The following is a 14348-nucleotide window of genomic DNA, read 5'->3' as shown; positions in this document are numbered from 1 at the left end:
CACTTATTTTTAATCTGTTTTTAGATGTTTTTAAATTATTTCTACCTGTACTATTTTTCATTTTTCTTTATTTTTCAAAATTTTATTTCTAGTTGTTTTTTATTTTTCTAGTAGTATGTGATTGGCAACGATCAATGATTTTCTTCTTCTTTTCCCTGCCAGCGATGATCCAATAATCCTTTCTTTCCTGAGTAACATGTAGTTGCTTGGTGTGGACCCAGTCCTGTGCTGGTACGCGGATGAAGACGTATCCATACTCGGATAAATGCGCGTAACGTCATGAGTAGGGGACGACTCCATGTTAATCTAGGTCATTAAAATCTAATTATAATATGATCTACCAGCAATATTAATTACTTTACTGGAGTAGGGATAAGACATACTTTAAAACTTTGTTTGTCTGGTTTCTACGTTAGATGTTTGATCATCTGTCTTATTTAAAAATTTTATTAAATAATTAGTATGCGTATAGTAATTTTATGTTTTATTATCTAATAATAATAAAAATATTAATTATATAAAATTTAAATAAGACTAAGAATATTAAAAACTGAAAATTAAATTTATTTTGGGCACCCTCAAACGCGTAGCCGTCCATATGTCTGTGCACCCTGGGGCCACCACCTCTCCTCAAGCTCTCACAGTGTCCGGTTCCAGAAAAAAATAATTCTTTCTTTTTTTTCTCTTATAAAACTCCTTGTCCGTAAAAAAAAAAGTCTCTCCGCAGCATGGAATTCCAGGCCTCCCATAGTCCGATTCAAAAAAACAGTTCTTTTCTTTTTTTTCTTCCTCTTATAAAACTCCTTGGCCGTTTCCAAAAAAATATCTTTTCCTTTTTCTCTTATTTCTCTTCGATTAACTTAAAATTTTCTAGCCCGTGAGAGTAAACGTGGTGGCTCCTTTTTCTATTACTTTATATATATAATAGATTAGAATTTTTAACCTTAAATTTTGAGTTGATTTTAGAGTATATTTTTCAGCCTTAGTTTTTAGATCAATGAGAATACGTATGTAAAATTTTGTTTACAAATTATTTTCCGTTTGTAAATATTCCGTTTGTTTTTTTATAAAAAATCCATATACTTCAACTTTGACAATTTACATTTTCTAAGACTTTCCTAGATACTTAAATAGATGGCATAGTATTTAGTTGTATTACATACTAAACATATGTTAAATTTTCTTTCATCATAGTCTAATCATCTAAAAATTGTTAGTGGTCAAATTTATAAAAGTACCGGCCAATTGTAGTCTCTCTGTCCAAATATAATTACATTTACAGTACGTTAGAGACAAATTAGTTAGGAAGAAAACTAACTTCAGTGTTCCTTATTATATAAAGAGGTAAAATGAGAAGAAATTTAAATATAAAGTGATTGATCAGACAACTGGTTCTTTAGAAATGTATTTTTTTATGAATGAATTTAAATTCAACAAATGTGCTTATCATGGGATGAGGCAGTAAGAAATTACTCTCTGTCCCATAATAAAAGGTTACTTCCTAGATTTCCAATGCAACCGTGAAGAGAAGGAAAAAAAACCAAAACACCCATATTAATTAAAAATTTCTTGATACGCAAATCGACGATGGATAAGAGTATAATAGCCTACTTTTTTTTCAATGCTTATAAGTCAAAATTTAAATATTTTAAACTAAAATTTGTAGTTGATTTTATGATTTCTCGTTGCAGATTACTACTTTTCAGTCTTAGTGTTTAGATTGGTAGGAACACATATATACAATTTTTATTTATAAATATTTTTTGTTTGTAAATATATTATTTGGTTTCTGTAAAAAACAAATGATCACCCCTAAAAGATAATTTATATTTGGATAAAATTTAAACTTTAAATTGATCTAAAGGGGAGAGGGAGTACGAAGCAACCAGGGAGAGGGGCTGCCGAATGTCCGTACGTGATTGACCGCATAAAAAACCGCTCGTCATCGTTTCAATAGCTGCACACAACACTGCTTGCGAAAGCAGAGACATGTAAAACGGGTAGCAGAAAGAAGCAAAGCGAGTTTGGATGGAAAGCAGCAACACATGAAGTCAACCAACCGTAACCCACCCGCCCAGTGTTAAATTCAGCACGTAATCTCCCCAATTTTTAAAAGCTATTTCCTCTGTCAACAGCAAACGCACGTTGTCCTTGCTCAGGGAAAAAAGAAACTACTAGGTGCGAGTTCTAACTAAGGTCTCCAATTCATCTATATTTAAATTAATAGCTAACTTATACAATAACTACCTACAAAACATATACGGTTATATCTCACCTATCATACATATATTGTGTGTCTTGGAGTTTATGCTGTACATATACGGTTAGGGCAGTCCCAATGATGTATTAATGGTGGTTTCTATCCTCATTAAATAGCTTGTCATATAAGTAAAATGATGACATGGCAGCCTAATTAATGAAGGAAGAGAGGAAAAAACTTAGAAATAGTTTCCTCATAGAGAAACCAAGTTTTCTCTTCACCCAATGCACCAAAAAACCATGAATTCACCATTGGGGGGAAACCACTAATTTCTAGGGAGCATGTGTCATCCTCATGTGTAAGATATAGGATTAGGAGAGAGAAAGAAAAAATAATTATTACTTAAAGACATCTCTATTGTGAACAATAGTTTGTATAGATGATTTTTTATACTATGGTAAATGTGTCAGCTTCTTTCATTGGGAGCTTCTTTCATTAGGACTGTCCTTATGTTCCACCTATTATATATATATTGTGTTGAGTTTGTGCTGTAGTTATTATAAACTTATAGCCTACTTATCTTCTCTCTTTTCTTATTTTTTTTAAATATATTTATAGATGGCTTGTATTCTCATGTTGCACTTGCTCTAATGCTCTGAAAACACGGTCGAAGCGACGCAGAAAACGTGGCATTTGCGCAAGTCAACCAACCCCAACGCTTCCGTGTCCTAGCGCCGCTCTGAATCTGCGTGCGGGCGTGCGCATGCGACCGAAGCGTTCGTCCGGACACCACGACAAACGCGACGGGAGCACCTGCACCTGCGCGTAGCCGCAGCAGCGAGGTGCCTGACCGGGCTAAACAAAGGTCTCGCCCGCCGCCCGTGCGGCCGGTCAAGTCGTCAAGCGAGAGAGAGGCCCAGCGCGCGGCGCCGGCGCGGAGGAGAGCACCGGCCACGTACGTGTTGTCCAGATACAGATATGACTTTTCACTACCTGATACTACAAAACTAAACAACGCTACTTTTTCCATTTCATATTATAAATTTTTTATTTAACTATATTCATCCGTATAATACTCCTTCCGTCCTAAAATATTTGACACCGTTGATCTTTTTATACACATTTGACCATTTGTCTTATTAAAAAATCTATAAAATAGGTTAAGTTATATATATACATAAAAATATACTTAACAATAAATAAAACGATATAAAAATAATTAATAATTATGTAAATTTTTTGAAAAAGACGAAAACGTGCATAAAAAAAATCAACGGCGTCAACATTTAGGGACGGATGTAGTAATATATATGTTTTGTATATATATGTCTAGATTTATTAGCACACAAATAATCTAAACAAGACTATACTCCCAAAGTCTCATAACATGAACAAATGAAATATATAATAATAATTAATAGATATATACTTATATATAAAAATTACTGTTGTAAATATTTAAATTACATTTATAGACAATATTTATATATAAACATTGTACTCATTACCACAGTAATTTCGGTGTAAGAGTCCCTGTTATTTGGGAGTATAGAACTACCGTCTCTCGGCCCCCTCTATGGCCGGTCCTGGTGTTGTCTCATGGTGCCACCGTCCTCCTGCATGGCTGCATGCCCGCGGGTGATGGTGCGGTGGGATATTTATTAATAAAAATAATTTATAAATAAAATTTTTATATATATTTGTCTCTTGCAATCTTAAAAGTATATGTCAAAAATAATTTATGCTGAAGAAAATTTAAAATTAGCTTCATATTTTATCTTAAAAATTTAAATAAAATAACCTTAATTTAGTTGCTTATCAGTTTTGCTTTTTACCAGCGTAAGTAAAACAATTTATTAACAATTAAAACTACTTTACATATAAAACATTCACGTAACTGCGTGTAAAATATAAACTGAGATAAAAAACTTTAAAATCAATATTTAAAATTTAAATTTTCATCATAATCATAAGCGCCGCGTGTGCGTCGCAGGTCTGGGCTGCCTGGATTGACCGCGTGGGCGTCAGCTGCGTTGCGCGTGGGGAGCCACACCACACTTTTTTTTTTTTTGATCTTTCTATTCGGGGGGGACCACGACGCCGACGCGTGCGGCGCCGGCCGGCTCTCGGCGACATCACCGACGGGTGGTCCCCCTCCTCGGTGACTGCGAGGTGTGAACGGCGTTCGTTTTCGAGTTTCCACCACGTGCGTAGGCCGGGCAGCAGGTTACTGCCGATCGAGCACTTCACTTTCTCGATCGGTTTTTCGAATTTACGAGTTTCTTAATAAAACCCTTTCGAAAACGAAACGAATGCTGTCGCATGCATGCCTCGAAGCTTATTATCCGTTGTGGACCGGCCGGCCAGGTCGCACGTGTCTCGAATCGAACAGGCATTCGTTCAAGATTATCATCCTGAAAAGGGGCGAAAACTCGACCGGTCCACGCTTCAATTGCACTTTGGAAGATCTGTTTGTCGTCCGCATATGCTCCTACCATACACTTTACTGCCAGCATAATAAATTGCTAGGACAAGAAGATTCGGATATTCTTTTCCACCTAAATTATTATTCCTTCTGCTCCATGATATAAGACTTTTTGATCGTGTTTATATCATATATAAGGGGTCCCTTTATATATATGATAATAAATTCAGACGCATACGTAAAACATATAAATGGATACATGTATGAATATAAATGAACTCAGAACATCTTATAATATGGAATAGAGGGAGTAAAAGTAATTTGAAATAATAAATATTATTATGATATCTTACTATAATATGAAAAACTCATCAAGAATACTTTTTCAAGGTTATTAGATGTAAAGAACCTCATTACACTTAGGTACTTCAAAGTGATTACACACATTAAAATATATTCCCTAGAATACTTGAGGATATTTGAGAATTGAGCCTTGTAAACCTAGTAATCCAGATCTACAATAATTAAAAAATAAATAGCTCGCATATTATTCTAATATATTTTATCATAATTTAGCTTACAATAATCTAGATTAGAATAATCATGAGTGGAACAATTTGACATTTCAATCAGAGTTTACAACATGTTCCCTCCGTTTCATATTATAAACATAGTACCAATCTACCATGCTTTTCATAACTTTACGGGTTAGCATATACACTTGCCAGGCTATTTCTATGTAATACGATGTGGCCAAAAACTCGTAATACAGCAAGCCGGTCGCCTCTGTTCTTCTTGTTTGTGGGAAACCACTTTCTACCGGAAACATATTATATTACTGACTATGTTACTGGTAGTTATTCCATTTGTTTTACGTTATAAGGTTTTCTTATCTTATAAATTTAAATACATATATAATATATTATATGATTCATAAATGAATTCAGATAAGAAAAACGTGAAAGTGAAATTAGTACGGAGGCTGCAGAGAGGCATGGTATATTTGGCATGTGAGAAACACTCTGGCTGGTCTGTGTCATGGAACGGAACGTGTCGTGCGTACTTCTCTGTCAGGAAATAAAAACTGCACGCTTGTTGTTCTTAAAAAAAGAGCTGCAATGCAAACTGTATATTCCTACGATCCGTATGACCCGGTCGTGGAAGAATTCATGTGTTCTTTACTGTGACTGGTGGAAAGAAACTGTAAGCAAGATGCAATAGACTGTCGCGTCACATTTTAAATATTAGGACTGTGCCAAAATAAAAAAACAACATATTGAAATTGTAATTCAGTTATGAATAAGTTATCATGTGTCAAACTTTACATAACCGAACTACAACTTACTTGCAAGTGAAAAATAATATATGTGTAAAAGTTTTTATAGATATGCCCATAGTGACAAAAAAAAAACAAATATCGTAGAATAAATTGTGATGAAAAAACATAAATTTGACTCCAAAATTACGTTTTAAGATTCAAATATTGGCTTTAGCAGTTGCATAAACGAAATAAGAAGAGTCTATGTCTGGTACATAAACATTGCTCCAGATAAAATTTTCACCTTGAACTATATGAACCGGTAATTTTTCACCATCAACTTTTAAAACGCATGCACAACCCCACAAACCATACTCTCTGGTGGTTTTAAATGATTTGATAGTAGTTTTTGTTAGCATGAACTTAAATTAGGTAAACTTCATTGTTTTAGACTTGATCAAATGACATTTGCACCAACAAATTATGTATACTACAGGTGTGAATAGAAAAACCACCAATATTTCAAACAAACCATTAAAATATATTGTAAGCTGTTTTTTCCCGTTCTGAAAATTAAGAGTAAAGAATAACCGATTTTGTAGTTCAGAGTGAAAATACATGGACTTTGGGCTTAGTTCGAGGGCTAAAAAACAACACCTTAAACTCAAATATGTTTAGGAATTATTTACAATTATGAATTTAATTATTTTTGATTGTGACTTCAATACGACACTGACATAAATTAAAGAAAATTAGGAATGAAAAATATCCGAAAAGAAAAATCATATTATTTATGTTACTTTCTTGATCTGTAGGGTCCTAGATTTCCATACCGTTTGCACGGAAATTTCCATACCGTTGTTATTATTTGTGGGAAACCACTTTCTAACCGTCTACATATAACATATTTATGAGTAAAGATATGTGAAAGTAAAGCACGTATGGCCGGAAGTATGGAACAGAGGCATGTGAAAGAAACTCTCTCGGCCTCTGGGTTGAGTCGTGGAATGGAACGTGTTAGTGCAGTGCGTCAAGTTGTCATGGTTCTGACAGAAAAAACAACTGCACGTTGTTTCTTAAATTAAGTTATCTGGACATTCTTTGTGATCCGTTTGAACTGGTCGTGAAAGAATTCATACGAAGACATATTGCAGCCATAATTTCATTATAAATTTGCAGTTTGGGAGTTTCATGAGTTTCTCTCTCAAAGAAAATATATGGTTATTGACTCTCAATTATCTTGGCGGTGCGATTTTGATCACACTTTTTTTAAAGTAAGCATATAAGATACAATAAGTACTCTATTTTTATATTATAAGTCACTTTAGGTTTATCATAAATTAAATATTTTAAGCTTATAAAAATACAATAAGATTTTCAAAACCAAAAAATATAGTAAAACATATTCAATTGTGAATGTGAGGAAACTAATTTGATGGTGTAAATATTAGTATATTTTCTAGCAATTTGGTTAAACTTAAAGATGTTTTTTAGATATTGGATAAAAATTTGGTCTTCATGGGGGAGTCTCTATGGGGGTGATTGTACATATCAAACTAAAAATAATTCATCAATAAAACATTTAATTATGTGTTCATAGTGAGCCAAAAGCCAATGTTGGAATAATCACGATGAAAACCCCCAAAATAAACTCCAAATTTAAGGTTAAAAATTTATATTTTCGTTTATAAGCATAAGCGAAAAGAAAGACAGGGGTTTATATCCATAAGTGGTTGCACACTGTAAAAACTTAAGATGTTTGATTTATGATAAATCAAAATGAGTTATAATATAAAACGAATGTAGTATATGACATTATGGGAGTACTTTTTAAGACAAATTTACACACCACATTTTTTGTGTCTCCAAACTAACTATTTTGAAACACATTGATAGGCAAATTAAGTCAAAAAATTTGACTATATCTGGCCCAAAATATCGTATATTCATGACCTAAGGGAATATTTATATTTCGAACACATTTAACCGTCCATATTGCAATTTACTCAGGGAAAAACTAGCAATGTTAAGAAATAAGTTGCAACTAGTTTTTCTTTTAATAGAAAGACTTCAGTCCACGAGGGAAAAAAAAAGAGAACAAAATGTACGAAATATTGGTGAGGCCTGCAATTCTATAAACACATCCAATCAAGCTTGCCTGTTGGAACTTGTAACATCAGTAGTGGATCACCTAATATGATCTTATCCATGTATATTAAGGAGAAGGGCCAGACAGGAGCAACCTAAAACACACCAATGCAATTAACTCCAGTAAACCGATAGGAGCAAACAAACCACTACTCTTGTAGTCTAGCTAGCTTGTTCCTTTACACCAAGGAAGTTTCAGTGTGGTGTTGGTGTGTCACCATCCATTGCAAGCCAAAGCCTTCCATCCAATGCATCACATCGATCGCCCGGCCCCCATCACGCAGCCATTTCACGTAGCTTTCGCCCACTAACTAACTGGAAAAAAAATTAAGAACAACACATCATCACCGATCGATAGATGCAATGATTAGCATGGTGAATTAGTAACCTTTTCCAATTGCATCACCTGCTGGAATTAACCCGTGCACCCACCCGGAAGCCACTCGCACACCTCACAAGCTGATTGGATTAAGCCTAATGATCCAAGGCCACACACTTCTTTATATACTCCCGCGTCGTCTCGCCTTCTTCTCCCAGTCCCAGCTCGATCGGCTCCAACTCCGGCCGCCGACGATTCTTGCCTTCTTCTTCGTCTTCTTCTCCCAGCTCGGGACGGACCACCAACCCGACTCCGGCGACGATTCTTGGCTTCTTTGATTGATTGATAAAGCTAGCAGCTTGGTCGTAAGACATGGCGAGGCGCATGTTTGCGTGCTTCGGGCGGGGCGGCGAGGAGGAGGCGGAAGCGAGGAAGGAGCAGAGGCAGAAGCCGGTGCTGCGGCGGCGGAGGACGGTGAACCTCCGGTCGCTGTCGCTGGAGGACCTGTCCCGGACGCTGGCGAAGACGAACCTGCACGCCTTCACCCTGGACGAGCTGAAGGCGGCGACCAAGAACTTCTCCACCAGCAACTTCCTCGGCGAGGGCGGGTTCGGCCCGGTCTACAAGGGCTTCATCGACGGCAGCCTCCGCCCCGGCCTCGAGGCGCAGCACGTCGCCGTCAAGTACCTCGACAGCGACGGCGTCCAGGGACACCGCGAGTGGCTGGTACGTCGTTATACTGTCGATGAACTGATCATGGCGAATCACCTTCAAACTCGTCTGATGATGATGTTCTAATTAATCACTTGTACCAGTTCATAATTCGTTTTGATCCCGCTCTGATCGAGTGTTTGTTGCGCTGTCGATTCGTGATTCAGGCTGAGGTGGTGTATCTCGGGATGCTGAGCCATCCTCATCTGGTGAACCTGGTCGGGTTCTGCAACCAAGACGACCACCGGATGCTGGTGTACGAGTACATGCCCAGGGGTAGCCTCGAGAACCACCTGTTCAAGAGTAAGTACAGTAGCTCGGGAGCACTAATTACCACATGATTTGGGCTTAATTCTTCTCGTGTTGAATAGCTAGCTAACTGAGGGTTTGGCTAATCTGCAGATCTGCTCGCGTCGTTGCCATGGTCGACACGGCTGAAGATCGCCGTCGGCGCGGCGAAGGGGCTGGCCTTCCTTCACGAGTCCGAGACGCCGGTGATCTACCGCGACTTCAAGGCCTCCAACATTCTCCTCGACAAGGTAACCTTCGGCTGTCCAGCTCCAGTCTCCCGTCTTTTTTCTCGAACGCGTAAAAGATTTGCACGTCATCGGTCTCCCATCTCACCCGGCCATGATCGATCAACAGCAAGCAGTATCACGCATGAATTTTAAATTTTTAATTTACAGCAGAATTCGATAGTGCCGACCACTTAATTTGCTTGCTGTTAGGGGTAATTACGATTTGAGAACGCAATTTAAGAGCTGGATCCTTGTAAACTGTAGTAGTTTAATTTGTACGCGACACGCCAGTGAGGCGAATGGATCGCACGTTTTTGTCAACTGTTTCCAGCCTGGTCAAATCGTAGCTTCTATCAATAAGATTAACTAAACGAAGACACCCGTGCTCAAATCTGATTCTGTGTTGAGATAACGCGACAAATTAGCAGCCAAACCTCCATTGTTTACTACAGAAATGGGGCGTTGGGCGTATAATGATTAATTGGTTAGTTCTGTCTGGGTTCGTTAGGAAACCCCCACAGTTCTTATCATTCAACGATCCAAACTGCCAAACTGGTTTTGTCGTGTCAGTACGGTACATGCCAACCACTACCGCAACATTGATTTGATGATGAAGTCAAAATGCACAACAAAATCATAACTTTTTTGGCTCACAGTTTGATTAAGTTGCAAGCGATTAGAATCTTTGGCGATCATAATTTGCTGACCTTGTTTGTGTTTTTTTTTTCAGGATTATACGGCGAAGCTGTCGGACTTCGGGCTGGCGAAGGAGGGGCCCCAGGGCGACGCGACGCACGTGACGACGCGGGTGATGGGCACGCACGGGTACGCGGCGCCGGAGTACATCCTGACGGGCCACCTCACGGCGAGGAGCGACGTGTACAGCTTCGGCGTGGTGCTGCTGGAGCTGCTCACCGGGCGGCGCTCCGTCGACAAGCGGCGGCGCGGCCGCGAGCAGAACCTGGTGGACTGGGCGCGGCCCTACCTTCGGCGAGCCGACAAGCTGCACCGCATCATGGACCCGGGCCTGGACGCGCAGTACTCGGCGCGCGCCGCGCACGCGGCGGCGAAGGTGGCGCACCAGTGCCTGCAGGCCGTGCCCAAGTCGCGGCCCTGCATGCGCGACGTCGTGGACGCGCTCGAGCCGCTGCTCGCCGTCGACGACGACGTGCCCATGGGCCCGTTCGTGTTCACGGTCGCCGGCGCCGCCGCTGACGATGCGGCGGCGGCGGGGAGCAGCGCCGGGGACGACGAGCCTGCGACGGCGCCGGTGAGCCGCCGGGGAAAGAAGCACGTCACGTCGCCGGTGCACGCGGAGAGCCCGCTGCGCGACGGCCGGTACGCGAGCAGAGTGAAGCGGCCGGAGAGCCCCCCCAGCGTGATCTGACAATCTGAGCCGGCGCACGGCGGCGCTTGAGTACATAGAACACACAAACCGAATTTGTACATACCCTATATTCCTTAATTCTTTTGTGCTACGTCTGTTCGTGACCTTTTTTTTTGTCTAAAGAATTTGCTAAGAGAAATGTTGATTAATCATAGTTGTTTAAACTCCCCTTGCATGAAAGAAAATTAGTGTTTTGTACGTTTCACCTATGCAATGTCCAATTTGACCAAAGACAATTCTACGGCGTGTATGGACTTGTTTCAAGTCAAACTGCTTTAATTTGACTGAATTTATAGAAAAAGTATAGTAGCTATTTCAGCACAAAGTAAATATATTATATAGTTATATTAAATGGTGGATTTAATAAAATTTAATTTAGTGTTATACATGTTGCTATCTTTTCTCTAAACTTAGATAAACTTGTACGTACAAGGAGTATATTTAAATGCTTTTGCTCGTAGTTTTGTAAACGTTTCTAAATTGTAAGTTTATTTCTCGTGGCTAGAATAATTTAGAGTCCAACTTTTTATCTACAAAGGAGAAAGGGCTTTGTTTAAATAAGTAATAGCAGAGTTATGATAACCATTGGATTGTCATCCCAAAAAATGATCGAAAAAATTAAAGATTTCAAGTAACTGAAATCTAGACAATCTCATTATGGGTCCGCTAGGAGTCAGTCCACTGAAATTTTTGAAAATTGCTATCGATTCTACCAAATATATATAAACTATGGTTACACTTAGTTTATACTGAAGTTACACATCGGCTATGCTAAAGTTGCTTATTTTTTATATTGTGCAACTATAGATTACCGTTTGTGCAATTTTAATATACAGTGTGATTTGATTAGTAACACGCCAAAGTCTGCTACGAGCATAGATCGAGCTACTCAGATCAAACAATCAAAGTGATCGACTAAAAAAAATCAGAAAAGTGTGAAGTAATTTGGATCTGTGGCCTTGATTCTGCTTGGATTTGTCGATCGATTGCTGCCAGGGCTTCCGCAAGGTCGATCTGGACCGGTGGGAGTTCGCTCACGCATCGTTCCTGCGTGGGCCAGACCCACCTGCTGCGCAACATCGTCCGACGCGGCAGCGGCTAATAAAAATCGACTGACAGTGTCAAAATTTGATAAATAGCAAAAGCGGCATTTTTTAATACATAGGCCGCGTTCGGATGGAGGGGGTAAGTTAATTTATCCTCGGCACGAAAAACATAGTAATAGATTAGTACACAAAAATAAATTATTAATTATTAAAAAAATATAATATAAATTAATATGATTTTTTCAAACAACTTTTTTATTTTTTTATAAAAAACACTGTTTAGCAGTTCGGAAAGCGCATGGAAAACGAGAGAGATAAATTACCTTGATTGGGTAAGAACACGGCCCTAGACAAAGATAAATAGCAAAAGCGTGTGGGGTCAACCGCATGCCGCCTGGGCCGGCCTAGCCGAGATGGGCCGCACACGCCAGCGTGGGCTCGCATCTGACCGGGCCATCGGCCTTCTGCGTTCACGTGGCTGCGCAGCCAGGCTAACGGGCCAGCTAGGCCTGGCCTCGTTGTCGGCCGAGCACTGGCCACCACGACCCATGCAAGTGCATGGTATGCTACTATGCTAGCACAACATCAGGTACATATACACGATGCCGGTGACATTAGCCCGTGATATTCTCGGTGACATTGAGTTAGAATCACATGTGGATTGAATATATATGGATTCCACACGTCAGTGATTTAATATCACCGAAAATATTACGGGACAATGTCACCGAATCCATATTCACATAACGTGCATGCATGCTGGTTAGCCACAGTAGTATCCATGTACTGCTTTTTTTCTGTCTATTTTTTCCTTTAGTTATATATATTCAATTAGTCTCAACTGTTATAATATAGGCTCACCACGATCTAATGATATATTTTTTCCTTTTATCTAATTAATATGATAATTTCTAGTCTTCAGAGCGAACGTGAAACATTCTTTCATGGTTCTTTTTATATTATAATAGATTATGTGGTTTCGTTAGGCATGAAAAGGATAAAAATAAATTTTAGATATATAAAAAATAAGCAAAATTAAACATACAAAGAATGAGCTGAAATTTAAGACATATACGAGCATTTTTCTCTAAGGTTAAAAGAGAACCACCAAAGGGACGTGCAGGTTTCCGTTGACCGTGCGTCTGTGCGGCCGTGCAGGTTGCCCGTCAGGCCAGCAGCCAACTGCGCTACTCTACCTCTAGTGGTTTCTGTAAAAAGGGGGAAAAAATAGAATACTACTACTGTTATAGTGTTATCTTTGACCACACTTTTGTAATATCCACGGATCCACCTTTTGATTTAAACCAAATTTGACAGCAATAGACAATATTGCAGAGCTATTTTTTTTCTACTGGTTGTTTCATGTAAAAAAACCAAAAGATATATTTAAAAATAAAAAATAATTTATAAATAAAAATTTTATATATGTACTCTTAGCGATCTAAAATTAAGACTTAAAATAGCTTTGATAATTTAAATTTTAAATTTTTAAGAATAAGAAAAAAATATAAGATGGTAGGGCATAGATTTGAGTTGTATACAGGCAGAGAGTTACACAACATGCTCCCTGCCCCTGAGGGTTGAGGCCTCTATCTCTACCTCACTGGCTCACACTCCAAGTCTCCCCCTCTCCCGTGGGGAATGTGCTGTTTTCTTTTAGTTTAACAACCTTTTTAGATTAATATTTTAATAATAGATTTTTCCAGCTTTTATTTTTAAATCTGAACATTTTGGAACCATGGTGTGGTCAAAATATTAAGATTTGAAAATAAAAGTTGGCAGAATCCATTATTAAAATATTAGTTTAAAAGGTTTAAAGATAAAAGAAAAACTCATATAAGCACTGTGCTGAAAGTTTGACTAAAAAACTACATTAGTTGTGGCATTTTTCTCCATTTGTGGAAAAATCGATTGATGCATTGAGAAATAACGCTATAACAAGGCATGACTATATAAATTTGTTATTTCTTCCCAATATATTGACCCTCTCCCTTTTACGTCGGTAATTGGGTTCTCTTAAGTAAAAGTCCATTTCAGGAAGCTTTGATCTTTCATGTATATCAAGGCTCAAGCCATATTCTTTTTGAACGAACTTGTCGTTGGATTTATGCACATACTTCTAAACTCCTAAATGATACAAGTTTAATAAATCTTCCTTATATGAAGTTTTTTAGAAAACTATTTTAAATTTATTTTTGAGTAATGTTTTCTTTATACCACGTTTATAAACCAAGTTTCACAATAGACCCGAGCTAACTCCTTGTTTACCCATAGCAACCATATAATTACAATCATTTGCACGTGGACCGGGTTCACATCCTAGGCCCCGATCAGGA

At 38.5% G+C, this 14348-nt stretch overlaps 1 protein-coding gene across 1 annotated transcript; it reads left to right on the top strand.

Annotated features, from left to right (window-relative positions):
* Positions 1–8463: 8463 nt before the first annotated feature.
* On the top strand, positions 8464–11280 carry LOC102709934 (serine/threonine-protein kinase RIPK-like). Its single transcript, XM_006655828.3, has 4 exons — positions 8464–9076; positions 9229–9364; positions 9464–9600; positions 10310–11280. Exons 1-4 carry the CDS (start codon positions 8723–8725, stop codon positions 10964–10966), a joined length of 1284 nt encoding a protein of 427 aa, XP_006655891.2. The 5' UTR covers positions 8464–8722; the 3' UTR covers positions 10967–11280.
* The last annotated feature ends 3068 nt before the right edge of the window (positions 11281–14348 follow it).

Source organism: Oryza brachyantha, chromosome 6 (genome assembly GCF_000231095.2).
Source record: "Oryza brachyantha chromosome 6, ObraRS2, whole genome shotgun sequence".
Lineage (NCBI taxonomy): Eukaryota > Viridiplantae > Streptophyta > Magnoliopsida > Poales > Poaceae > Oryza > Oryza brachyantha.
This window is presented reverse-complemented; position numbering and strand designations above follow the sequence as displayed.